Source organism: Gallus gallus, chromosome 2, assembly GCF_016699485.2.
Source record: "Gallus gallus isolate bGalGal1 chromosome 2, bGalGal1.mat.broiler.GRCg7b, whole genome shotgun sequence".
Taxonomy (NCBI): Eukaryota; Metazoa; Chordata; class Aves; order Galliformes; family Phasianidae; genus Gallus; species Gallus gallus.
In genome coordinates, this window is record NC_052533.1 from 122,169,958 (window position 1) to 122,197,212 (window position 27,255).

The 27,255-nt window shown below is 37.9% G+C and overlaps 1 protein-coding gene across 23 annotated transcripts in view; it reads left to right on the forward strand.

Moving 5' to 3' along the window:
- RALYL (RALY RNA binding protein-like) overlaps window positions 1-20,676 on the forward strand; it is a 380,415-nt gene extending 359,739 nt beyond the window's left edge. For 22 of the 23 annotated variants that reach the window (XM_040678004.2, XM_040678012.2, XM_025147092.3 and 19 more), the window contains one exon: window positions 16,734-20,676. In XM_040678004.2, the coding sequence (XP_040533938.1) occupies window positions 16,734-16,751 (18 nt within the window). In that variant the 3' untranslated portion in view covers window positions 16,752-20,676. The remainder of the gene's footprint in view (window positions 1-16,733) is intronic. The other variant, NM_001199478.2, reaches the window with a different exon arrangement.
- Window positions 20,677-27,255: the final 6,579 nt, after the last annotated feature.

Genomic DNA, 27,255 nt, shown 5'->3' on the forward strand with positions numbered 1-27,255 from the left:
TAATATCCCACCATGACTAATGTTCATTCAGCTGTAGTGATATTAACAGTTGGGTGACCACAGTTTAGGGACCACAGTCCCTACTGCAGACAACTAAATGGGGAGGATAATGTAACACCTACTAGCTTCTGATCATTCAGTGCTGTCATTTCACCCGGTGCATATAGCATATTTAGCATATATATATGTACACTATATAACAAAGCACAATGTAAAAGAAATTCTTCATCTAGCAAAGGCTTAAGCTGGAAAGTTTCTAAAAAACAATCCATGCAGGAAGACTTCATTAGCAGTGAAAGTCTGGAACTGGCATAGGCATGCTTGCACACCCCTGCTTTCAAATAAAAATTCTTTCGAAATTTACATTCTGGCATTTTTTGAAATGCAGTATGTTGCTGACACAGCTCCAAAGCCATCCCAGAGGACCACCTCTCAAGCCTGTCAAGAACGTTCTGGATGGCATCCCTTCCCTCCAGCATGTTGACCACATTATGCAGCTTGTTGTTATCAACAGATTTGCTGGAGGTGCACTCAGTCCCACTGTCCATGTTGCCAGAAAAGATATTAAACAGTGCTGGTCCCAGTACCGACCTCTGAGGGACATCACTCGTTATTGGTCTCCACTTGGACATCAAGACTTTGACCACAACACTTTGAGTGCAATCATCCAATCAAATCCTTATCCACCGGATGGTCCATCTGTCAAATCCATGTCTCTAGAATTTAGAGACAAAAATGTTTTGTGAGACAGTGTCAAACACTTTGCTTATGTACAGGCAGCTGTAACCATGTCATAGAAGACCATCAAAATTTTTTGAGAATGATTTGCCCTTAGTGAAGCCATATTAGCTGTCACCTATCAACTCTTTGTTTCCTATGTATCTTGACATAGTTTCCAGGAGGACATGCTCCATGATCTTGCCAAGCATGGGAGTGAGATTGGCTGCTCTGTAGCTGCCTGGACCTTTCCTTCTTCCCTTTTTAAAAATGGGGATTATTCTTCTCCCTTTCCAGTTAGTGGTAGCATCATTGAACTGCCATATGCTATCAAATATGGTGGATAGAGGCTTAGCAACTTCATCCATCAGTTGCCTCAGGACACTCATGTGCATCTCATCAGGTCCCATGGACCTGTGTAACTTAAGTTTCTTTTGATTGTCTTGAGCCTGATCTTCTACAGTGGGCACCACCTCAGTCAGGTGCAGCCCATGCCAGTGCCAGGGCAGTTACAGCTGAGCAGCCTCCTGCCTTCCACCTTAATAATACGGGACCTCTAGCCAAGAAGACACCAACTTTACACACTTTAAAGCTTAGAACCTACTTTGCCATTGATGTGAAGTGCTCGTGCTTTCTGTGCTCCTTTGCCATTTTCCTCAATCTTCAGAAGAGGTCACTTCCTCTTAGTTTTTCTACATGCTGCAATGGGATAATAACTTAACATTCTTTGTTTTGTTTTGTAAAATCTAGGGAGACTGGTGAATGAGTAAATGTTATATATCAAATAAAGGACTGCTCTGTGAAGGATTACTCCAAAGAAATCTCAGGTGATGGATATTTCCCATGGAGATGCAACTATAAGTTGAATGGTGCATTTCTGCTATAGTTTTTATCCAGATACTTAACAGTATTGGACAGTACTGTTATAATATGATGCATGTTGTAAATTAGTCTGTTTTTCAGTATCCTTACATACATGTATTTATGTAGATATAATGACCTAATCCTAGAAAATGTTTACTTTTCACTTTAATTACTGATAGCTGAATAACCAGAAGTTCAGTAAGAAAACTATCAAACATATAGTGAACGCCCAGTAAGAAATGTTAGACTTTACTCAGCATGAACCTGTTCTGGGCCTGTCTGTCTGGCATTACCTTCTGTTTTGTGAAAATTAAAGCAGATAAATAGGCTTGTCACAAAACATGAAGTGCTAGCAGATGTTGTTCTCTTGTTTTATGAAAACTAAGTTTCTGAGGAATATAGGAGAGCTGACTAATATAAAATGTGTCCTTCTCACATAGAGCCAGTTGCAATTTATTTGAGAAAAAAAGAGGTTTTTTTCATAGCAGGAAAAATGTTAAATGTGAAACAATTAGAACAAACTTTCCATGTGTGAAAACATAACCTTAGACTCCAAATTAGAAATACTCCTCCAAAGGGCATTTTTAATGAAATCTATAATCTTTTCCAAATATAAAGCAAAAGGTATTTAGGACCATGATGAGAAAAAAAATCTCTTTCGACACTAAAACCAGCAGAGCAAATAGAAAACCATTTGTAACGGGCATAGCTAATGTTCTGAATTCAGTTCAGCACCAAAAATTGGTTGTAAGTCTACTAATCTGAGAAAGTTTGTTAGGGGAAGAGAAAAACTTGGCTTAAATTTAGATCCTCTAATTTTTTTCTCAGTGCTTCATACTTAGCTGCAAATCTCCTACCAAACCATTTGCTAATATCCTACTGCAGGACTCCTTTTGCTGAACAAAATACTACTTTGTCTCCCATGTCTCCAGCAAGCCCTAAGGCTGTCAGTAAAGGCAAGCTCAAAAACGACAGCCTTGTCACCAGAGTCCAGATGCTGCCAGACTGAAATCTCTGTGGGTCGTCTTTGGACCAGAGGATTCATAGTGTATATATATATATATATATATATATAAGTATATATATATATATATACTGTTTTTTTTCTGTTTCTAGTTCTTACTTTCAAAAGAAAGTGACTAGCACACTATGATGTATGCTGTGGGTTTAAGGAGTAGGATGCTTTCTCTGAATTCACACTCAGTCTATTTGGAGGAACAGGTTACTGCACGTTAACTGAGTGATGGCAGCTGTCCTCGTGTCTGCTTTCAGCCTACATCAGCTGTAAATAAATTTAAGTAGTTTAGCCTGCAGTCTGAGTTACATCAGGAATGGATTTAAGGAGGCTTTAACCACATCATTTGCATGCCTGACTGCATACATAAAAACATATTGCACGCAACAGCTGTACACCTGCCTCATCCACCATTCAGATCAGGATGTTATTCATCCCTATGTTATCATTTTCTATGGACTAAAGACATCCACAAACAGTTGTTATGACTCAGCTAAAGTATGAAAATTTGTTCTGCTACAATAACTTGATTGCCCATCTGAACTCTAGCTCTAGACATGACGTGTTTGAGTATCTTCTGCAGTCATCAACCAGTTGTTGGGAAGTTTCTTTTTTTACAAACGCTTTACCCACAGGTATATCTTAGCAAGTGTCTCCAAGACTGTAGACACTCCAGTTTGAGCCTTCTCTTTTTCCAGGCTCTGGATAAAAGTACCAGTACCTTGAGAGCTGGAAAGGGTCATTTCTCCAGGCTGAACAACCTCAACTCTCTCAGCCTGTATTTGCAGGAGAAGTGATCCAGCACTTTGAGTATCCTCATGGTCTCCTCTCTACTTGCTTCAGCAGGTCCATGTCCTTCTTATGCTGGGGTCTCGAGAGTGAAAGGCAGTAATCCAGGTGGGATCTTATGAGAACAGAGCAGAGGGGCAGTATCATCTCTCTCAACCTCCTGGTCACACTTTTTTCCATGCAGCCTAGGATATAGCTGTCTTTCTGGGCTGTGAGAGCACATTGCCCAATCGTGTTGAGCTTTTAATCAACCAGCACCCCCAAATCCCTCTTCTCAGGTCTGTTCTCAAGACACTGTCTTCTATATTCACAATACTGCAGTATATTCCAGCACCCATTTTGACATTTCAGGGGCAGGTGGTCACAGTGACCTTAAAACCAGTTTCTTTGCCTCACTGCAAGTGACATCAGTAGTGCATGATGTTATGAAGAGAATGTGAAAGATGTATGAATTACCTTATATGATGGTTTCTCTGCTGATTTAGCAACTGGTCCAAAGCATTTCATATAAATTCTCTGAACTTGTTTCACATGGTGCTGATCAATCATCAAGGAAGCACTGTCTCAAAATGAACTCTAATTTGTCATCTCAATCCCTTTGTAAATAACAAAGGTAGCATCCAATTAATTAGCTGAAAGCCTGACTTACTATAGATCCTGAGAAAAAAAAATCACTTTCAGCTAATGCTTAATAAAATACCAACAAACTAATTAATTGGAATGAGTTATACACAAGCACTCATATCTATATTACATTGACAGAGAAAAATAGTTCATATCAATCTGTCAATCATTTATAATAAATAACTATAACAATAATAGCACAGTGGTGGTTCACTATTTAAGCATTCAGTAGACCATACAGCATTTTCTGGTGGACTCATGATTCCATTGATTTCAAATACAGTAGATTTATGATATTGTAATTCATGGAATTTGAAGGATATATTCATAATTGTGATTATATGCTGGTATGCCTACTCTGCAGATAATAAAGGCACCATTAGATAGGAGTTCCACAATTTTGACTCACCTCTAATGAGAAGTCTTGAGAGGCATTTATATTAAATTATATCAGAAACAAAAGGTGCAGAGACTGTGTAAAGCCCACTTCTGATCACAGGGCGGGTTTACTGCCATCATTTCTACATCAAATATAGTTTCCTTTCTAGTAAGTGTACTTCAGTTACATTTGCCTTTCAGAAATATTCCATTTTTTATTCCTGTCCTTTTTCCCACCTCTGCACTGCATATTTTCAATCTATATTGGATTTGTTTCTACCAATAAAGAATAATGATTCAAACATGAGTACCGGAGAAAGCCTCAGACAAAACTCAGGATAATCCTCTTGCTGCACTGAGTTTCATTATGCAAAAATGAAAATGTGGTATAATAATAGCTATACTTCTTGTGGGAATTGATACAAAATCCATTTACATCCATGGAACCAACAAGCACTTTGGCTAAGGATCATCAAAAACATTTTCCTGTCCTATAAGTAGTTAAAGGAAATTAAAGTAATTTAGTAGTAAATATTTATGAAATAGTGAAGCTTTCTTTAATTCTGTTGCTTGACATGAGAATTCTTGAAAACACTCAGCAGAAAGTAGAATAAGATCTAGAGGAAATGAATAAAAATTTGTCTAATAAAATCTTCTCAAGTTTAGGCCCTATTTTGCTTTCCTCATTGAACAAATACCAAGCTATTTTATATAATTATAGTATTTAATTTACTATTTTAATCAATCTGTATTTTTCATTGCCCATTTAGATATATATTTTTCTGTCAATTGCAGCAAGGCAGGCCAAACTGACTCTTCTATTATCAGTAGAATTAAGCTGATTAGACTTGTCAAAAAGATCAATAGCTTTTCTTGCAGTTTGCAACATGCTAAGTGCACTTATATAGAGTACTACTTCAAAAATAAATAAATAAATAAATAAATATGAAACTTCTAATTAATGGTAATGGATGAAGCAAGGTCATGCCAAAAATCTCACTTAGGTTAGTTTAAATATTATTGAGACCGAGCAAACTTTTTTTTCTGGTGCAGTGAACATTTTGGACTTCGTTGAAATCTTGCTTTCATTGTCAGGGGAAACATGAAGTTCTTCATTCCTGAGACAAATGAATAGTTAAAAGATTGTATTCACTTGATAAATATCAGTGCAAGATGTTTGTACTTGAGCAAGCTAAGAAAGTCATTAGGGGTAGCATACCTGACAGATACTAATGTGTTGTACCTTCCAAAGCTGCAGTAAATCTAATAACCTGTGACTGAAAGTATGGAGAAAGTAATAAAAGTATGTCAAGAAATCAAAAATTGTAAGAAAATTCCTGACATGCCCTTTTGTTATATTTAATATAGGCAATATCACAGTAGATTTGTTTGTTGTTCATGTACCATTGTATGAGTGAGTCATTGGAAAGGCCTTGCTACCAGCTCCTCCTTTCCATTTTTCCTGACAGTTGATTTCTTAGGGGAAGAGTTCCTCAGTGGTGTTCAGGGTTTTAACTATGACTGAATGACTACATGATATTTTTTTAAATTATTATTTACATCATATCCCCTAGATAGCACATAGGAAGCTGCAGAATCAAGTACTGCTATCACACATGCAGTATGATATTTCCAGCCTGTAATTGCATATTTGTAAAATAAATAAGCAAAATAAAATCTTTCACATTTATGCCTCTAAATCTACTCTACATTATTTGGTACCTCATAAAGCTTTTAAAATATTTAGAACGTAAATTAACTACAAACATTAAAATCTTACGGTATTAACAGAGAAGAGCTTGAAAACAAAACTGATTAATCTGCTTATCTTTTTTTTAAAAAAAAAAAAAAGTATGGGGAATCAGGAAGTTTGGGTCCCATTCTCAGCTTTGCCACTGTGCCAGTGTGGCTTAGCAGACTAAACGCATGTAAACCTGGCTCCTCTTTCTAAGGTCAGACCAAGGTGCTCTTTTAGCCCTACAGTCAAGAAGTAGGAAAGGAATAATTGTCAAAGATATAATTCAAGCTGATAAAGACTATATGCTTTCCAGACAAGAAAATTACTGTTTTTATTGTTATGTTTATTTTCACTTCCTCAATGAGTCTGCCTTACTTTTCCATTGCACTGTAGCATCAGACTTCGTGGAATCACAGAATAGTGGAATCATAGAATGGTTTGGGTTGGAAGGGACCTTTAAGATCATCTAGTTCCAACCCCTCTGTTATAGATAGGGACACCTCTCAGTAGACCAGGTTGCTCAAAGCCCCATCCAGCCTGGCCTTGAATGCTTCCAGGGAGGGGGCACCCACAACCTCTGTGGGCAACCTATTCATTACACTAATAGTAAAGATATTTTCCCTAATATCTAGTCTAAATCTACTCTCTTTTAGTTTAAAGCCATTTCCCCTTATCCTGTCCCTCCCCAGCTTTGCTGTAGACCCTCTTCAGGTACTGGGAGGCCACTATAAGGTCCCCCTTGGAGTCTTCTCTAGGCCGAGAAGCATGACCTTTCTGAAATTTCAGTCATTTAATTTCCTGCATTTTCTGCTAAGAATTGTTAGTGAAGTCTCTCTTTCTGAGATCTGTCTCTATGCAAGGCAATTCCATACAGGTTCCTTCAGGCCCAGCAGGGAAATCATCAATAAACTGCCAGCAACTTCCAGGCACATACAGCAAAGGGCAGGAAATCTTGTGTGTGGGCTTCTCCTACACCTTCTCCATTGCACTCAGCATACAAGAGCCTATGCTCAGCAGTTTCATTTAAATGAAACCATTTCTGAGACAATAAATGGGTATAAGTATTAAATGGAATATTTTTGTTTGCTTTATTCCCCAGGAAATAGTGTAAGAACTGGTCACAGAAATGTGGTATTTAGAATATCCTAGGCAAACTGAATAAATGGCTAGTTAAAGCTCAATGCTGTGTGAGGCTAGTCCTAAGTACACTTAATTAGCAAGTGCCTGCCAATACATACCACTGGCTTGTACATGGTATTTACAGCCTCCTGGAAGCTGGGAGATATGTCTATTTGGAAACACAGGCACAGGTAACATCCTGGCAATATGTCTGATATGACAAATATATATTTTTTTTACTGTTGCACCATTTAACATGTTTAATGTATTTTTAGAAACTGTCAAAGTGATTTGTGCAAAGCTCATGCACTGGCTTCATGTGGACTGGTGTTTTGGAATGGTAGTTTGTGTGCTTTGCTATTTTGTGGGAAGTGGACTCTGCTGCTCAGTGGCCCAGTTGATTGACTGTCAGTAGATCTATCCGTTATTAATATTTTGTGTTCATTTCACTTTGGGTTATTCTTTTTATTTTTGTTTATTAGGCAGTGCTATCTGTATATCTTAAGCTTTTAGGTAAAAATAAAATAGTCATAGTATTTGATGCTTTTAAAACATCAAAATATTTAATTTTAATTAGCCAGCTTCACCTGTCAACAACTTCTGTACCTCCACTTTTTTTCCAGTAAAAGATAAATAAGCAAATATATTTGTGAATTTATTTAGAAACAAATAATGCTGTCAGATCAGGCCAGAAATTCTCAGACATGCAATCAAAATGCTTGCCCAAGTGAGCTGAATTCCTCTCTGATATAAATTAATTGAAATTAATTAATTTCAGTACTAGTGGACTGATTGTCTTTATTTTATTCAAGTAAATCAGAATTAGGTCCACAAACATTAACTTAAAATTCACAGCAGAAGAGTCAATCTTTGAGTGCAGTATAGAAACAGGGAGTGCCAAACATTTACCTCCCAAATGCAAATTCAGATCCCTTTTCAGGGGCTGGGTGATAGTGGCTTACTGAAAAAAGTCACAGACTGAAATTTGGGCTGGTACAGAAACACTGTTGTTAATCAAAGTAAATAACTTTAAATATGAAGACTAATTTCAATTTCTGCCTCAAATATTTTTTACCACTATAATGCTGGCAAAGTCTCTCTTGTTTCACTTCCCAGCTTTTTAGTTGACTCCAACAAACTTGGGATGACTTGTGAGTGGTATTGGGTTGATTTTGGATCACTCATTCACAACCAACATTTCCTAGACCTATGGGAGGAGAACAGCCATTGATACCAAAGCAACAGTACGAGGTATAAGAGGAAACTGCTGAGAGAGGGTGAAGGATACACTGGTGTTTTCCATACTCACACTATGACTCTGATATCTTTCGCAAGAACTCAAGCCAGCCATTGGGTCTGTGTTTGGCTATGGATTTAAGTCTATCAGAGTAATCCTCAAATTCTTAGATTTAACTGAAATTGAGCAATTGCCATGCATCACGCATTTTTTCCTGGTGTATCAGTCTTTGAAAGTAAATAGCTTTAGTTCCCCTAGAAAACACTCATTTCACAGGCTTTATCAGTATGCTCTAGCCTCAGGAATACTGAATAAAAAACCCTCCGAGGAAACATTTTTCTGTTGAATCTCATCTACACGCCGAAGTGAGCCTTCATGCAAGTAAACAGAGGTAAACACTGACAAGCCAAAAGGTTTCTATTTTTCCATACCAAAAAAAAAAAAAAAAGACACTAATTTTAAATCTGGGTATTTTTAATTTTTTTTTCAATATAAACTGCAGAGCTACAGTTAGTGACCTGATTATTCCAAAAGGTCTGAGTTTTCTGAAAAAATATAAGTGTGTTACTAAGAAGATTTTCTGCATGATTAATATTAAAAACATGAAAAGCAGATTGAATTTATCTGTATGTAGGCATTATAGACCTCAGAAAAGGGAAGTTATTTAGAAGGTGGTAGAACTGTAATTGCAGTCTCAACAAAAAAGCAATCACTGAGGAATGAAACAAGCTCTATCTGCCAAAATGAAAATTTGGAAGTTAATCAAATGCCATCTTAGCCAGCCTGTTCTGCTGATATGTGTATCTGAAATTTCCAATTTGTTGTTGCTCTTCATTACTAAAAGTACAATACAGTTTTATAATCTCTTTTAGAAAGAGTAAGTTGTGTTCCAACCCAATAAACAGAGAATCAAAAGTCTAAATTCTGTTCCTATTTGCAGTGTTATGCTGATCCTCTCTCAGGTAGTAGTTGATGACACACCATTTGTAGACAATAATGTAACACTAAATCCAATATTTTCTTTTGCAATTTTTAACTTTAAAGACATGTTGAAATCCTCATAAAACAAAAATGTTGTGCACTTCACATTCAAATAAGTATTATTCAGGAAAAAAATGGGTTTTTATTTTGAGAAGTCCTACGTGGAGACAGAAGTGGATCCTTGCATGTCACTTCCAACTTGGGTATATGATTCTATGAAAATACCAAGAAAACGTTGTTTAGCGTATGACCAGCATTCATTGTCCTTTCCACCTGGATCACATTCCCAATACAGATTTTCTATGTTTTTCTCTGAGGATTTGTGTTACCTCTGTCATTTCATAATAACTACTTTCAGCTTCTTCTGACAGTGAGATCTACTCTTCATTCATTGTCTATTACAATTTGCTTTTACCTCTGTTCTCTTTATGTTAACTCAAATTGCTGCCTCAAATAACTCAAAAATCTGCTGTTGATTAGATAGGGCATTCTTAAACTCATTACCATGACTGAGTACAATTTCTTCTTCCTGCATGGGTGCACTTTGTTTTTTGACACCTGTCTAAAATCTCAATTGGCAATACTGGGAAAGTTTAGCAATTTAGCAACTTTCTGTGTGATTAACTTGAGGAAGTTTTAGTACTTCATAAGTTCCTACATGCATATATTAAAAAGAAATACTACATAAAGTGTAGGCATAGTGAGTGTCCTCAGGGTACAAATTGTAGCAGTTCCTTTGTACACTAAACTGTGTACTCAGACCTGCCTTTGGCATTTGTGCTAATTGGATCACCACCTCAAATTGGGAAATTTCTGCTTCTCGCATCAAGCAGAAGTTAAATCAGAAAGAATTAATTCTACTACTTTTTGGCAGCACTCTGCATCCTTAAGTCATCCTTTTGAAGCATTCAGCATAATCAAGACTAGGACTTAGTTAGACTTGTTTCACACAAAACAAGCCAAATCTCAAAAAGCAGAAAACAATTAGTGGTTTTGAGTCATACCTTTGGGAATTTGCTATAAATATCCACTTGTATAAAGAAAAGTGGAACATTTTCCCCCTTGCTATAATTGTCAGTGGATCCCACATAGGTTGATTTGCTCTCAAGGCACACTGATGCGAGCTGAGGGAACTCTGGACAACTTCATCAAGAACTTACTGCATTTGGTTTAGTTATTGTGCTTTTCCCAGTCTTGCTTTCTACCACCAGGAGAAAACATGCAAAGGAGTGGTGGTCAGTGGGAGCATGATTTCACTCTGAAAGACTTGGGGAACCCTTGCAAGTGTATTCTGGGTAAAAACTTTGGGGCAGCAGACACCACTTTCCTACCTTTTCCATCTTCTCTTCCTTGGAGATCCTGCAGCCTACCTCATATTCTACAGAAAGTCCAGTGCCTCCAGCTTCAGGTCCTTCCCAGTGTTACAAAAAACTATGCTGCTGGTCCCTGTGTCTTCTCCCACAGATAAAAGAGACCTTGTAGAGGAAAATGGCTGCCAAAACAACCCCCCTCCCTCCCCCTCCCAAAAAAAACCCAACAACATTAGAAGAGTGGGAGCCAAACCCAGAGCGTGAAGTAAGGTGGGACAGATCCACTTCTTTTCCTTACTCTTGCTGCCCTCATAGCCTTGCTCAACAAAGCTGTAGGCGACTCATAGAAAGTCATTCCTTCAGCCTTCACATCAGACCATTATCAAAACTGCAGCATGTCCTCATTGGCACTCTCAAAATAATAGATTCTATCTCCACCACTAAACCCAACAATATTCATCACAAATCTGCCCACATAGATCTCTGAGAAGGAAAAACTATATTGGTCAAGGGGAAAAATGAGTATTCAGTAAAACTTCCCATTCTTCCTTCTGATTTCTATAAAGCAAGTGAAATAGAGCATTTTAATACAAGGGATACAAATATGTTTTCACTGCTGAGTAAAGCAGTCATTCTCAGATGTACTCACAAAAGTACTGACACTCAAAGCAATTAACCTGTTCATTGAGCAGAAAAAAATGACTCTGTAGTGTTTTCAGCAATTACAGTACGATTGACAGAGTACAAAAGAAAATGATGAGGTTTCATTATCTGAAGGAAGGTTTAAAGAAGGTGCAACTGTTTCCTTCAGTTATTCTTTATTAATATTTATGAAACTGTAATTCTGTCCATTTGTTATATGCAGTGAGTATTCTATCATTAGCTCATTATAAAAAAAAAAAATTGATTTAAGGTCATAACTTTGTCTGTCAGGTTTTACAGAGAACTGTTACAAATGACAGTAGCATGTTCATATCCCATGCTAACATATACTACACTGAGCTTTTACTTTTCATACAGAGGGGTTATGCTAAATCGCCTATATAACTGCTACTTAATTAGAGATTTTATACTTTAAATCAGGGGACAGGAGTTCTTTTAAGTGAACAAATGAGCAGAGGTGTCAAAGCAAAAGGTAACACAAAGTTAAGTTTCTTTGCTCAGTCCTGTTTGTTGGTTGTGGGTTTCCATTCATGATGATGAAAGCTATGTAAAAGCCAATAGATGAACATGCCCCAGGGATCCCCTACAAACATTATTAATGACTGTTTTTTGCAGTCAATACAAGCTGTCTGCTTAACAGAAAGGAAGGATATTGTCTTGAGTTAGACCAAGCAAACAAATAGAATGGCAATTTGCTCTACTCCTTTGTAGCCAGCAGTAATCAGTGTGAGATTTTTCTCATTTTAGGAAAAAGTCTGGAATAATAAGTGTTATCCATGATTCGAATTTAAAGAAAAAATCTGTTCTGCAAACAGATTCCATTTTTCTCATCTTGACTGTCCACAGAATCACAGAATGGCCTGGGTTGGAAGGGACCTCAAGGATCATGAAGCTCCAACCCCCCCCCACCACAGGCAGGGCCACCAACCTCCCCATTTAATACTAGACCAGGCTGCCCAGGGTCCCATCCAACCTGGCCTTGAACACCTGGAGGGATGGACAGGGCAGCCACAACCTCACTGGGCAGCCTGTTCCAGCACCTTCATAATCAGAAAAAAATATTATTAGTGATAAAACACAAGACACCATCCTAGAGAAAATAAGAGACATGTCTGTGGTCCTGAATCCAGTATTCTTAGCTGTATACATAGCAGTATAGACGAGAACAACAGATACAACCAAAGCAATTGCGCCATGATTGCAGTCTGAGGTAGTGCTAGGAGGAAGGCCAGTGATGTGAGTGACAGGAAAGTGCAGCATGTGCATTTCAATGGAGGTTTGCAGCTGTTTTGCATAAAGCAACTGGTATGGCAATCAAGTAACCCGCAGTCAAATCTTTGCCAGACACCAACAGCAATTTGGGAAGACATTGGCCTTTGAGTCACCTGCAGATGTAGAAATGCAGCTTTGAAACCAGAGTCAGAATTAGCTACAGTTGTCTACCTTGTAGCTACCAGCTCAGCAGTGCAGTTTTGGGAATGGGTTTGTCTGGCAAGGAAAAAGCCAGGAGAGCAAGGGGAAGGATATTTGAGGATTTGGATTTCAAGTTCATGTGTGTATTTGCACAGTCATCCAACCACCCACCATTTATCTGCATTTTCTGGGAATCTCTAATGTTACTGTTATCATGTAAGTTGTTCAGAGCTGTTGATTGCTTAAAAAACAGATACATTTTTTGAGATCAACATCTTGCATATATTTTGTTGGACGCTGTTATTATATATAACTGTTGCAGGGTAAATCTTACTGTGAATTCTGTAATATTCATATTCTGCAGGATATTCCTCTAAACATTTTCTTAATGTTCGTCAAGGGAAAACATTAATCTTGTGCAAGTTCTGTGTCATTTAGTCAAGGTTCATGCCTTATGCTCTCTCCCAAGGACGTATACAGAATTTTTACGCTCGGATAGTAAGATATATATGTATACTTTTAGGTGTGGAAGGTGATCATGGTAAAGTCCATCACATTTTACCAATAAACCCAACTAGAAGGAAAACAGAGATTTATGGGGAACAAGGAACATTCCCCTGTTGCTTACCTTTATTTTTTTTTTCAGAACTGTAAGGAAGAAAAAATAAACTGGAGCAAGAAAAAGGCTGTCTGAGCCCAGCCTGCAGAGTACAAAAGTCACACCTCCCACAGAGAAATAGAGACCACATGGCTGAGCTCAGGAAAGTCAGCAGCACCTGCTTGGCTGCAAAGCAGTAGTCAGCATTACTACTTCCAGCTTTATGGGAAAGGTGGGGAGACAGAGTGGCTCATCCAGTTTGAAAAAAAAAAAAGAAAAAGAAAGAAATGGTGTCTCTACCAGAAATTGAGTTTACCTCCTAATTAAATGATTATAGGAGAAAGATAGAGTGCAAACTATTCCTATTATGTTGTATTTGGTGACAATGAAGCATAGAACATGGAATTTGCACCTAGCAAGCGATCCGATGGCCAGGCTCTCTCCCCAAGAGCATCCTTACCTAGTGGGGCATTCCTAAAGATCTGCAAATGTACAGCGGGGAATTATCCAGGAAAAAATTATCTGTGACAAAACCATTAGACCTTTAAAAGACAAGATGTAAACTCCTCTAGATCTCTGTTGAATTTTACCTGATTTGATCTGAATTGTTACTCTGTTATTTTTAGGGATGATATTTGGAGCCCATTAAGCAGAGCAGCATTTATATTTAGTCAGGTGTTTAATATTTAATGTGGGCTTTCTGGAGTTATATAGATGGTGGCAGTGCAAAGTTAAAATTAATTGAATCTAGTGTAGTTGGAGTCTGGTGAAAATGCTGGAAGGATCAAACTGGAACTGTAATAACAGTAGCAATGGCATTTCTGGAAGTCTGAAATACGGTGTTGTGCCTAAGAAGAGTGCTTTCAATAGCTCATGCTCAAAAAGCCAGCCATACAGGGAGGAAAACAGCAGAAATAATTTCAGGTGGAAAATGAACCAATAAATATTCCATAACCCATCTCCAGCTTTTTTCAGAGATTATGATGGCAATTAGGACAGTATATACTGTTTCTTTGATATCGTGTACGGCTGCCAGGACTGTCTGTTCTGTTGGGTTATTCAGTTCATAAAATGCACTATGTTCAAATCACGCTTTTATAAGTGGTTTTCTGCTAGAACTGCATCAAATGAAAGCCATATTGCTGGCTTAAATGTAATTCAGTTCATCCTTGTTGTGTCAGGATGTTTTTTATATATGTAACAGGAAGGAAATGGAAGCTTAAAAAAAATATTAGTCATCATGAGATTCTTTTAATATCATCAGCAGTACCATAAAGCCAGCTGATAAATTGCACACCATTCAGAAGAAAGAAATAGAATGAAATTAGTATTATATTACATAAGATTAATCATAGCCCTGGGTTTGCTGTCATTCTATGGAAAATAAAACCTGACTGTTTCAGATTTTAAAGTTTCTTCTCAGCCTTTAAGGTTATCTGCTTCAAGAGGCAAGTAACTAGCCAGTGTGCTAAGAGAAGAATATAGGATTTTTGGTTTGTGGGGATGGTAAATTTTTATCATTGTTTCTAAATGACAGCAAAGCAGCATTGATGAGTTGGAGCCAGATAGTTAGTGGTAACACTTCATAATAGCAACCTAATGAAGCTTTTTAGTGCTGGTGACAGGTAAATGCTTGAAAGGTTTATGGCAGGGAAGAAGCTCCAATAAATAATTTGAAAATCTGTCTCTCTTACTTGCGTAATTATTGCTTTTCATGATAGCAGAACGGCAGAGTGAAGTATAAGTGACAAAATGGTGAGAAAAGAGGAATTCTCTCTGGAGCTGATACGATATGCAGTGGAACCACAGGCTTTTTCTAACTTCTTGTGAGATGAATAGCTACTTAACAGCCACTAGTCTTCTCAGAGACTTGGGATTTAAAATTCTTTTTTGATGTAGTCAGTTTGTACAGATATCAGCAGCTAAAAGTAGGGAGAGACCAAGATTTTTCTCTGTGCAAGCAGAGAATAACACTTTTGGAGTGCTTTGACTGAAAGAAGAAAGTTCTGGGGTCTCTTATGTGGGCTTTCACCCTGGCTATCTGTGAAGGATACAGCAAGAGGTCTGGCACTGCCTTTGCAGTAAGCGGGAAACCTGATGGTTGACTCTTAACAAAGGAAGAGAGACAAGCCCTAATGTTAATTTCACTTAAAAGAAAAAAGAAAGAAAGAAAGAAAAGATGTCCATTTCTGTTAACATTTTCTACTGTGAATTTTCCAAACTGAGATGACTGGAAAAGCGTTGTCAGTTTTTCTGTAGGCAGGTGGAGTTGGTGTATCTGGAGCGTACCCCTGTGGCATCACCGAATGCCTTGCTGAAGCTGGTTGCATTAACAGTCTCATAGCAGGACACATGTTTTTAGATGTGATCTACTTCATGCCCCAGCTGGAAGAGAGACCCTCCAAAGCCTCACTGATGTTGGATTTTTGCTGCTTCACAGTGTGGCTGGCAAAACAAAAGAAATTAAGGGACATGAAATTGAAGCCTAGAACATGTATGCCATAATAATAATAAAATAGGCTACATTAATGGAAAGTCACTGAGGAACGATTCATCAACCTAGTTACAATAAGCATTGCTGAAAGCACACACAATTTAAATGATGTGGAATGAGGTATAAAAGCACTGTGAGGGAACCAAAGCAAAGAATCTTGCAAGCAATTTATTTAGGCTGAATGTTATTATGCAAATAAAGTATTTTCACTGCAAAGCAGCTAAGATGCATTCTTTATTATTTGCTGCTAAAAGAGAAAGTATCCAGTGGTTATTCACAGAGCATTACTGAGGAGAAGCATGGTGATAGGAGAAGGAAAAATGGTTTCAATCTTAAAGAGGGTAGATTTAGGTTGGATATACAGAAAAAGTCTTCCACTGTGAGGCAGTGGAACAGGTTGCCCAGAGAAGTAATGGGTGCCCCACCCCTGGAGACATTCAGGGTCAGGCTAGATGGGGCTCTGAACAACCTGGTCTAGCTGTGGTGTCCCTGTTCATTGCAGGGGAGTTGGACTGAATGACTTTTAAAGGTCCCTTCCAACTCTAAGGGTTCTACAATTCTATGATTCTGTGATCTCACTTGATTCACTGTGGTTATTTTGGCCACACACTCTGACTTAGGACTGCTGCACAGTCTTGATTTTCTAATAGATACTGATGTTGGATGGATTCGTGATAAAAAATCACATCATAGTCCTCTTCCCTCTTTTCCTTGGTTATCTGGTTTCCTTCTGAGGCTCTGCTGGAAGATAGTCTGTGCCTTCATACTAATGAAAACATTTTTCACTTCTCAGTTTCTACAGATCAAGTGATGAGATGCCACATGTGAACCCGCTGAAGGCTGAGAAGAGAAACTCTGACTTCCCCACAGAAAATTGCAAACTGCAGTTTCTTACTGGCTAGTAACACCTTTGATTCAATTTGTATGAAAATTAAATTTACTTATTAAAATGGACATTACTGTTCAAATATTAGAAATTCCATTTCTTATATGTTCTAAGCTGTACAATTGTCAGATTTTTATGGTTTAGATTGTAAATGTGTTTTTCTCTGGCTAATTATTGGTATTATTTTTTTAATTTTGATGTCTTAAAAGCCAATGTACTGTATCATAATAATATGAAGGACATATTTAACAGGTGTGGGAAACACTGTATACAAATGTATATTTCTAAAAGCTATTTTTATGATTAGCATGTTTTACCATAGGGTCAGGTGTTATTACACTTCCTTGTTTACAGCTTAATTCAAACAAGGTCATTATGATTAGTGACACACTTAAAAACATTGTATGGTATTTTCCATTCTTTTATTTATTCTATTTGTCATCTGGAATAATCATGTTTACTAACAGGGTTAGCTGCTAAAAAGTAAAAATGTCAAAATATGAAACCAATCTTTGATAAACTGTAAATTGGATCCTTTTGTTAATCCCTTTCTTCAGATAAGTACTCTGTGATGCCAGGCACTATGCAGTCGTTGCAGCAGTATCTGCACGTCTCTAAAGGCAGTTTCTTGCTACCATATGGGAAGTTTACATGACAGTCAGTCTCCTCCCTAGCCAGGTAAATTACCTATGCTGCCAACATTCGAGAACCTGAGTTGGCTTACTGATTACTTCTTTGTTTCATTTCCTGGCAGCAGTCTGTCCACTCCCAGACCCCAAAAGCCCTCCTAAAAACCTGAAATTGGAATAATTAACTATTACAGGTGTCCTAGTGGTAATCTCAGCATAGAATTTTTTAATAAATCGTATTTTCTTTCAAACAGAATGGGTGCATTATTTCTCTTTTGTTACTAAGATATTAAGGGTATCAAAGCACATCTAATAGGGATACAAGTTCTTATCTAAGGAGAGTATTGACTCATTAACCATCTGAAAGCTGGGCCTCCTTAATGCTGCAGATGACATGAAACAAGGAAGAGATGTTGATTTACATCCACATGTGAGATATACTCCTACAGAAAGAGACATGTCTTTGAAGTGATTGTAGAGGCAAAAAAAATTAAAGCAACAGCTTTCCAAAAGTGAGAGACATGAATGTAATATCTTAAGCAGTCAGATGGAGCTCAGACCCAGTTGCATAGCAGTACAGAGAACATCAACCCTAACTGTTATCATAGAATCACAGAATCATAGAATGGCCTGGGTTGAAAAGGACCACAGTGACCATCCAGTTTCAGCCCCCCTGCTATGTGCAGCATCGCCAACCACCAGACCAGGCTGCCCAGAGCCACATCCAGCCTGGCCTTGAATGCCTCCAGGGATGGGGCATCCACAACCTCCTTGGGCAACCTGTTCCAGTGCGTCACCACCCTCTGTGTGAGAATCTTCCTTTCAGTATTTAACCTAAACCTCCTCTGTCTCAGTTTAAAACCATTCCCACTTGTCCTGTCACTAAGCACCCATGTAAATACCCGTTCCCCCTCCTGTTTATATTCTCCCTTCAAGTATTGGAAGGCCACAATGAGGTATCCCCAGAGCTTTCTCTTCTCTTAGCTAATCTGTTGCCATGCTGTTTGGTATCCAACTCCACACAGATGAACCTTTACCTTGCTCTTATAATCATTCTCTACAAGCTAAAAGAAAGATAAAAGCAAAAGTATTGAAGAGGCTCTTTAACAGATCAGACCTTCAATATGTATAAACAACAGTTGTTTGTGAGATGATAGGCTCACCACTAAAAACTAGCATTATGAAAGAATAGTATAATTAGCTACACCTGAGCATTAGCAATTGCAGCCTCAGAATCTGCCAAGGATGACAGTTCTAGACAAGGGAGTAAATATTACTTCTGTCTAAGAGAAATGTTAGCACAAATGGTGGATGAAAAACTTAACATGAGCCAGCAGTGTGCTCTTGCAGCTCGGAAAGCAAATGGTATCCTGGGCTCCATCATGACAGGGGTGGCCAGCAGGGACAGGGAGGTGATTGTCCCTCTCTACTCTGCCCTTGTGAGGCCCCATCTGGAGTACTGTGTCCAGGTCTGGAGCCCCCAGTATAAGAAAGACAGAGAGCTGTTGGAGAGGGTCCAGAGGAGGGCCACAAAGGTGATCAGGGGGCTGGAGCACCTCCCCTGTGAAGACAGTCTGAGGGAGTTGGGCTTATTCAGCCTGGAGAAGAGAAGGCTGTGGGGTGACCTCACTGCAGCCTTTCAGTACCTGAAGGGAGCCTATAAACAAGAAGGGAGTCAACTCTTTGAAAGGGTAGATAACAGCAGGACAAAGGGGAATGGTTTTAAGTTGAAGGAGGGAAGATTTAGGTTGGATGTCAGGGGGAAGTTCTTTACTATGAGAGTTGTGAGATGCTGGAGCAGGCTGCCCAGTGAGGTTGTGGCTGCCCCGTCCATCCCTCCAGGTGTTCAAGGCCAGGTTGAATGGGACCCCGGGCAGCCTGGTGTAGTATTAAATGGGGAGGATGGCCCTGCCTGTGGCGAGGGGGTTGGAGATTCATGATCCTTGAGGTCCCTTCCAAGCCAGGCCATTCTGTGATTCTGTGAAGTCGAAGGGTAAAATATTTCCCCACTTTCTCCACTATTTCTCCATATAGTATAGGTAAGGTCAACGTTAATGGTCAAAATGCAACAAGAATTGTCATTTAGGAATCTCTGTCTTTGGCTGGCAGTTAAAATAAGTCCTAATCGTAGCATTTCCCTGGACATTTGCCCATTTAAAATACCTCTGACTGACTCTAAAAGATGTCATCCAAAAATGTCATCCAAACAGATCAGCTCTTTCAAATGTGGGAAACTGCTAGGTACATCTTCTCTTTACCACCTCCATTCTAAACGACCTAGTAATCACCAAGAAGCACTCTGATTTTTAGAAACATCTTTCCATCAGTATCCTAAGATCATATATTCAAAGAAATGATTTCACAGGCTTAATGTCAACCCTTCTTCACACCACAGTTTAAGTCCTGAATAAATTTTGAACACAAAAAGTTACCTTTGATAAGGTCATGAGACACTGTTTCATTTGCAAGCCAGAAGCTTCTTGTGCCATGCAGTCTATTACTAGCAAGGTTTCTTAACGGCATGTTTGCTTCAAATCACTGCAGAGGATGCTGGTAGCTTCAGTAGAGCTTGATAGTTCTATACCTATGTATGCAGTACACTTAGTGTTGTCTGCCATCAAAACATAAACATATTTTTCATTGGTTTTGTTAGTTGTGTGGGTTTTTTTTCATTTAGTGTTTTCGTTTTAAGATTGTTCACCCCTTGCAATGTGGAAGAACAGGAAATATAAAGGATCTTGTCAAGTAGTTTGGCTAGTCAACAGTCATAAAATCCTTTATGAGTAGTCCTGAGTTAAACTAATTCATTTTCAACAAAGACTTACATCCTCTGTGTATTTTGAATATTTGTTTCAAGCCTGTGCAGCTGCATGATGGAAAATATTTACTAAAAAAAGCTTTAAAATTTGGATCAATCAATAAAATATCAATCAATAAAAAATATTTTTACTTTTGTAAACTCTTGTATTACATATTGTTAATGTTCCTGTTAGTTTTGTCTGTAGATCCACTTTTAGTTCTGAAAAATCATTGTAATAAAACTATGTAGATAATAGCTACAATATTGTAAGCAGTCATGTTTTTAATCAACACCACTGCAAGTCAAAATTAAAGCATTTGGGGTTTGCCCGTGTCAAGCAGATTGATGTATCAGTTTTCTTTAAAATGCTGTAACATAATTTTTACATGTCTGTAAATAAATATTTTCTCTGATTTATGCACTAACTTGGTTTTGTAAATTTTTCTGCTAATATCTGATACTAAGAAACTCTCTGGGACAAATATATTTCTCTCATGGAAAAATACGGTTTGGAGTTTTGTGAGAAAATTTTGTTTTCACGCAATATTCTCACAGCTTTCCAAAGCAGAACCAACAGGAGCAGAAATCCATAGTAACAAGTTCTTACGTAAATAGAAAGACAAATTTGATAAACACTTCTATATTTTTAACAGTTTGAGAAACTTGAAGAGCATTCCTGTTTTGAAAGATGTCTGAGAAGAGATGTGACTATTTTCCTGAAAAAAAGGAATTTGTTGGGGGGTAGAGAGGGTCCAGTAGTGAAATTTCACAGAATCTGTGGGAATGAGGAATGGATTTTATTGATCTTGGAAGCTTTTAAGTTTCATGTACTACTAAAGCAGCACAAACTACTTTATGAAATGCATGTCAAGAGTAATTATCATTTTCTGTTCTGTATTCAAACATTTTTTTTTATTAATTGTCTGTCATTCCCCTCATAAGGTGCTGCAATGTAGACAAGCTAAAAATTGATCCAGGAAGTCTATGAGAAATTTTTTTAAATGGTACTGAAACTGTAGAAAGGCAAGGCTATGATTAAATACATATCACTTACATCTGGTACTTAATTTTCACATTTGTAAATGTGTTCTTCTTGTGACAACTATGACAAATGTTCCACAAGCTTCATGAATCTTTTAAACATTTTAATTTTATTATGTTGGGTACAGGAACAAATTCAGAGAAAGAGCATTGCTACAGACTGAATAGCAGCTGGTTAAAATAATATCCAATTGCTTTTTAGTGGAGAAGGGAGTCTGAGAACTTCAGTTCACAGAGGTTTCCAATGTCCATTTTCAGATGTTTCCCCAGAGGTCTAGAAAATTTAAGTCAAGAATATATCTGATTTGAAAGGAAAAAAAAGATAATACACTAAATTTCATTTTTATACGGTTTGACAAGCTTTTATGTGATAAATATTACTGAGAAAATTGACTGGCAATCTTAAATTCTGTATCAGATGATACTGAGCATGAGGGCAACTCTTGCTGATACTTAGGTGTCAATAAGCCAAGATTGCTGGGAGAGCATCCTGCAGTGTTAGATCAATGAGAAGTCAAACAGCCTACCACTTAATGGGCACTGAAACGTTCTGAGCCTCAGAGACTGCCATTAGGGACAAGGAAAAATATTTCCTATTTTTTAATCTTTTTGGAAAACCACCATAAAAATGATGCAAAATTATTAGAAGAGTGGAGAAGTTTCCCACTTAGATAATGAAATCCTGTCTCTTTGCCTTAAGAGTCCTAAGGGATGGCTTGAATGAAAGTGGTGAAAATATTTTCTTCTTGTTTCTTTGACACAGGTTATATATCTGCATAACTTCAGTCTGGTATACTCCCTGAAATAAACCTGTAGTATTTCTCCATAGTAAGAACTCAGAAAAGTCACCCACTTGGATCCAACAGACACAGATCAGATCTCTATGGCCAGGCTTTCACACAAGGAGAAGGATGCTGGTGAAGCCAAGGACAGCTGGACACCTTAAATCAGATGAAAAAAAAATATGTTTTGGCCAGAGTGTGCCAAATCTTAACAGTTAGTGACAGACAGACATGACTAAGGATAATCTACACCTGGAGAAATGAAAGTCTAGCTAAAGATTTGAGTAAAGATGCAGCAAACATTCTGTACACTAAGTAAAATTGGCACAACTTGTCAAGTTACTGCTCTAGCTCTAAGTGTTGCTCACCTGTGTACAGCATTTACAGAATATACAATGAGCAGTTCTGGAAAACTGATAGGAAATCTGCTTAGAATGATTACAGAGTGCTATAGAAAGGATTTGTGGTGGTGTTTTGTTTTTTATTTTTATGTTGGTGTTACTAACTCATTAAAGACTAAGGGGACTGATGATTTCCATCTTGGAGTTCCTATAGTATTTATTTAGTTAACCTTTAGAAGAAAATTTGCTGTTCCACACTTCTATGAACAGAATTAATCCACAAATATCACATCATGTTTATCAGAAAAAACAGTTCTCGTATCATCTCATAAACCCAAATAACCCAACTAACCAAGCAAAAATATTTCTAATATATATGTTTAAAACTTTCTAAGACTATCTTGGCTATTTATATTTAACAGCATAAAGCAATGGAAAAGCTTTGTGTGACCACAACTCTGTGGTGTGAAAGTTTCCATGATGTCTAGCCATGTATGTAGGAAAAGAAACATACTCCTCCATTGCTTTGTACTTTGGATAATTAGATTTTTTTTCTCTTTGAGACAGTTAATGTTGTAGAAAATAGGCATTTAATTCATCCCTGGGATAACTGCTGATATCAGTCATTGAGTATCTTCAGTGCCTATTCTAACCAGACTCTTGAGCAAAAAAATGTAATTGGTGCTAGCACTATGAGGAATTACAAAGCAGTTAGCATGCTATTTAAAGAAAAAAAAAAAGTGGTAATTTGTATTGCAGTATTGCTAGTATATCCACATTGCAGGAGCTAGTATTGTTCCTGCTGCAGTATTATGCATCAAGGAGGATTCTAGTAGCACAACTTTCTTCTCCATCTTCCAGGGACTACTGTAGAGGAAGGAGCAGAAGATATATGATATAGTATGACAGAGTAGAACAGGGCACCGAAACTTGAATGAGCGTTGTAAATGGTTTACCTGCAGATGACAGGAAACTAATGAAAGAGGATGTGCTTTTGAAGAAATCCTACTCACATAGCATACCCAGAATGTTCAGTGTCTATTTTCATATCATTCCCTGTGATGTCAATGTTATGACTATTTTTTAAAGTACTAAACCTCTAAATTTCCAAATTATTTTTGTTGAATTTCCCAAGATGTCAAATTTTCAGAGAGCAAACTATGTGGAAAAATAATGCATCTTTCATAATTATGGTTTTGCTGTTTAACCATATAATGGGATTTAATTAAGATTTGTTTGCTTGGGTGTAAACTTTAACTGTAAATCTATGTAAATCATTGATAGTGAAACTCTAGGAGGAATACTGACATTTCTGACAATCTCACTGCCAAATTGCAAGAAAGTGTACACTGGTCCTGTGATAGGAAGGGTTACATAATCTTGAAGTGATGACAACTGGACACTGCCACTAGAAAAGATTATCTAGACAACATCCCATGCCCTAATCACTTCCACTGGCTGGAAGATCTTGTTCCAGAGGCAACTGGATGTTTTTCATTGTATTAGCCTTTTTCCATATGTAAGTGTTTTTACAGCTTACATAGTTTTTACTGTGAACAATAGGTAAAACAGCTCTCAGGTAAATGAGGTAGCACTAACTTAAACTGGCAATGGATTTAGCTTATTTTTTTATAAAGTTATTTCAGTTTTAGTTATTTAATTCATTCCTATCCCATCTTCTACGTAGTAGATGGAGACAGAGATATTTACATTCAGCATACTTGCTTTTAAGCTTTTACAGTACCTTTGCTTAATCTCATTTTTTTCTGACTCTTTACTCTGCTGAACTAAAACTCTGATGGAATTACCAAATACTTTACCAAATATGACATTCAGACAGTATCTAGAAAAACAAAAATTAATTAATGAACTCAGCTAACTAATGCAAGTGTACTAGAAAGGTATTTTTTTAGATCTAAAGGTAGATTTGGTAAAAATAGGAGAGGTTTCAGATGTGTATGCTTATCTGATTTTTTCTAATTTACCCTTAGACAAAGCTCATGTGGTTTGACTATCTTGTCTTCAGTAACAATGCTGTTAAAAGCAGCAAATCAAAATGCAATTGCCATGTTCTTACCAGAGATGGAGTTATGCCAAAACTCATATTCTTAGTCAGTCAAAACTGATTCATCTAACTGTTACACAAATCAGTGTGTGTAAAACATATTAACTAGGATCTGAAGCAATGCAATGGAGGGTTGTTTTGATTTCACCAAGAGACATAACAAGCTGTTGTCTTTTGTATTGTGTCCTCTGTGAGTACTTCACTTAACACTAGGTTTCATGCAATGTGTGATAACAGGCAAACAAATGCCTAGACATTTCTTTCCTTGGTTCTGTACAGTACACCTTTTACTGGTACACTCCATGAGATTTGCTGGGTTTGTGACCACACATTGCATTACTTGTGGTCAATGTTTGAATTGTCATTTTACAAAAATATGCATTGAACACTGTTATTTAGTAGAGCAGGCCTCAGAGAGCAAGTGTCATGTCACATCTCAGGAACACAAAAGTGTTTTTTTACAGCAAGATATATAAAATCAATTGGGATGATTTCAAGGATGAGTGACCTCTCAGATTTTGATACTTCTCCATTTACATGAGGATTATTCATAAATGAATTGCACATATTCCCTGGTTTCAGCTGGAACAGAGTCTTCTTTTGCCTTCATAGTGTCTTGTTTGTTGCCATGTTTTGGCTTTGGGAGAAAAACAATGTTGATAACACAGCAGTGTTTTAGTTGTTGCTGAGCAGTGCTGCACAGGGCCAAGGATGCTTCAACTTCTTAGCTTCTCATACTGTCCTGACAGTGAGGGAGTGAGGGGGCACATAGAGCTGGATGGGACAGAGCCAGGACAGATGACCTAAGGGATATTTCACACCATATGACATCATGCACAACAATTTTGAAAACTGTGGTGTGTTCTTCTTCGCCAGGGAAGATTCAGGCTGGACGCTAGGAAATACTACTTCTCTGAAAGGGTGGTCAGGCACTGGAATGGGCTGCCCAGAGAGGTGGTGGAGTCACCGAGCCTGGTGGTGTTCAAAGAGTGTTTGGATGTTGTGTTAAGGGACATGGTTTAGGGGGAACCATTGGTGAAGGGCGAATGGTTGGACTGGATGATCCTGTGGGTCTTTTCCAACCTTAGCGATTCTATGATTCTATGATTCTATGATTGGCTGTAGCCAGTCACTGCTCAGGGAGTGGCAGTGCAGCATTCAGCAGGTGACGAGCAATTGTGTTATGCATCATTTGTTTTGTAAATATATATCCTATTATTATTATTACTATTATTATTCTCCCTTTCTCTTCCCTTTCTGTCTTAGTAAATGGTTTTTATCTCAGCCCACTGGTTGTACTTTGTTGTGCTTTTTTCTTCCCAATTCTCTCCACTGTCCCACTTGGTGAGGGGGAGAGTGAGCAAATGACTGTGGGGTGCTGAGCTGCCTGCCAGGTTAAACCTCAACGACGTCCCGAGTGTTCTTAGCAGTAGGTCAGTAAGATGAAAAAAAACAGTAATTCAGGAGTGCTACCAGCTTAAATGTGGCTTCTTCTAAACAGTTTATTCCTGGCTGTCTTTGGAGGATCCAAGTCACATTACAATATAGCAAGATATCAGTAGAAAATATTGGCACTAAGAAAAATAGTAAAAATTACTGCTCATGGAAGTGCATGTGGGCAGCCATGTAGAGAAATGACATTGCTGACTGCTCTATCAGATACAAACTTCAAGAAGAGCTCTGTGAAACTCCATACAGTGCAGAGCACAAAGAGTATACATCTGCTGCTTACTCAAGTGAACAAAGGACCCAAGCAGATGTCACATTTCCAACAGCTTCCTCGGACATCACTTTTCAAAGGCGCCTTTAAATAGGGGACAAGGTCATGCTTTTTTTTTCCCCTCACCTTCATCCCCATTTTGTGTGTGGTTTGTCTCATCTGTCAAACCACAAACTTTTTCAGAGTGCAGTACAGTGATCTCCTCCTTTAAAAGAAGAGCATGAGTGAGTGGGCATGGGTGTACACCATCACTGGGTAGATATGACAAACATACCTGTGGAGAAAGAGATGCTTTTCCATCCCTGCTGCCCAGGGAAAACTCCTTGAGGAACGTGAACCCTCACTGTTCTCAGTCAGGTGGCAACAGGCTGTGTTTTGAGGACTAAAACTCTTATAGAGCCTATAAGCTCTTCTTAAAAATATATTTGCATACAGATCTCAAGCAGTCACAGAAGAAGTATGATTCCTTTCCTGGCCATAGACAGGGACTTGGGGTCATGGAGAGGCTGTCTAGCTAGCTTGCAAGATTTTTCTGTAGGTGACGGAAAGAATCACAGAGAATTACCAGGATCCCAACCTGGTAAAACAGATTTAAAGACTTTGATACTACAGTAGAATCAGATCTTTCCATTTTTTTATGGACAGAAATCTAAAACTAAATGTTCTACATCATGCTGGGTATGAACTTTTACTGCTGTGAATTATCAGCTTTGTAATGGAGATTAAGTCACAAATAACACTTTGCTTTCCAGCAAAATGCTCCAGTCAACGTTGTTCCAAGCTGAAAATGTGTTAACCAGATATTGAATCAAAATAGTGTGTGAAAGCAAAATTATGTAATCTTTCCAGGATAAGGTGGTATTGTGTATTTCATTTGCCAATTACAATTAAATTTTAGTCATTTCCATAGTAATGCAGATGAAAGTTCAGAAAGTCATGAAGGTATCCAGTAGAAAATATAGAAATGCGTAATATTAAGAATGTACCCTTTTGAGGCTTGTTTTTCCAGTATTGCAGAGAAAACCAAGACGTTTGCCATGGAGAAGAATAG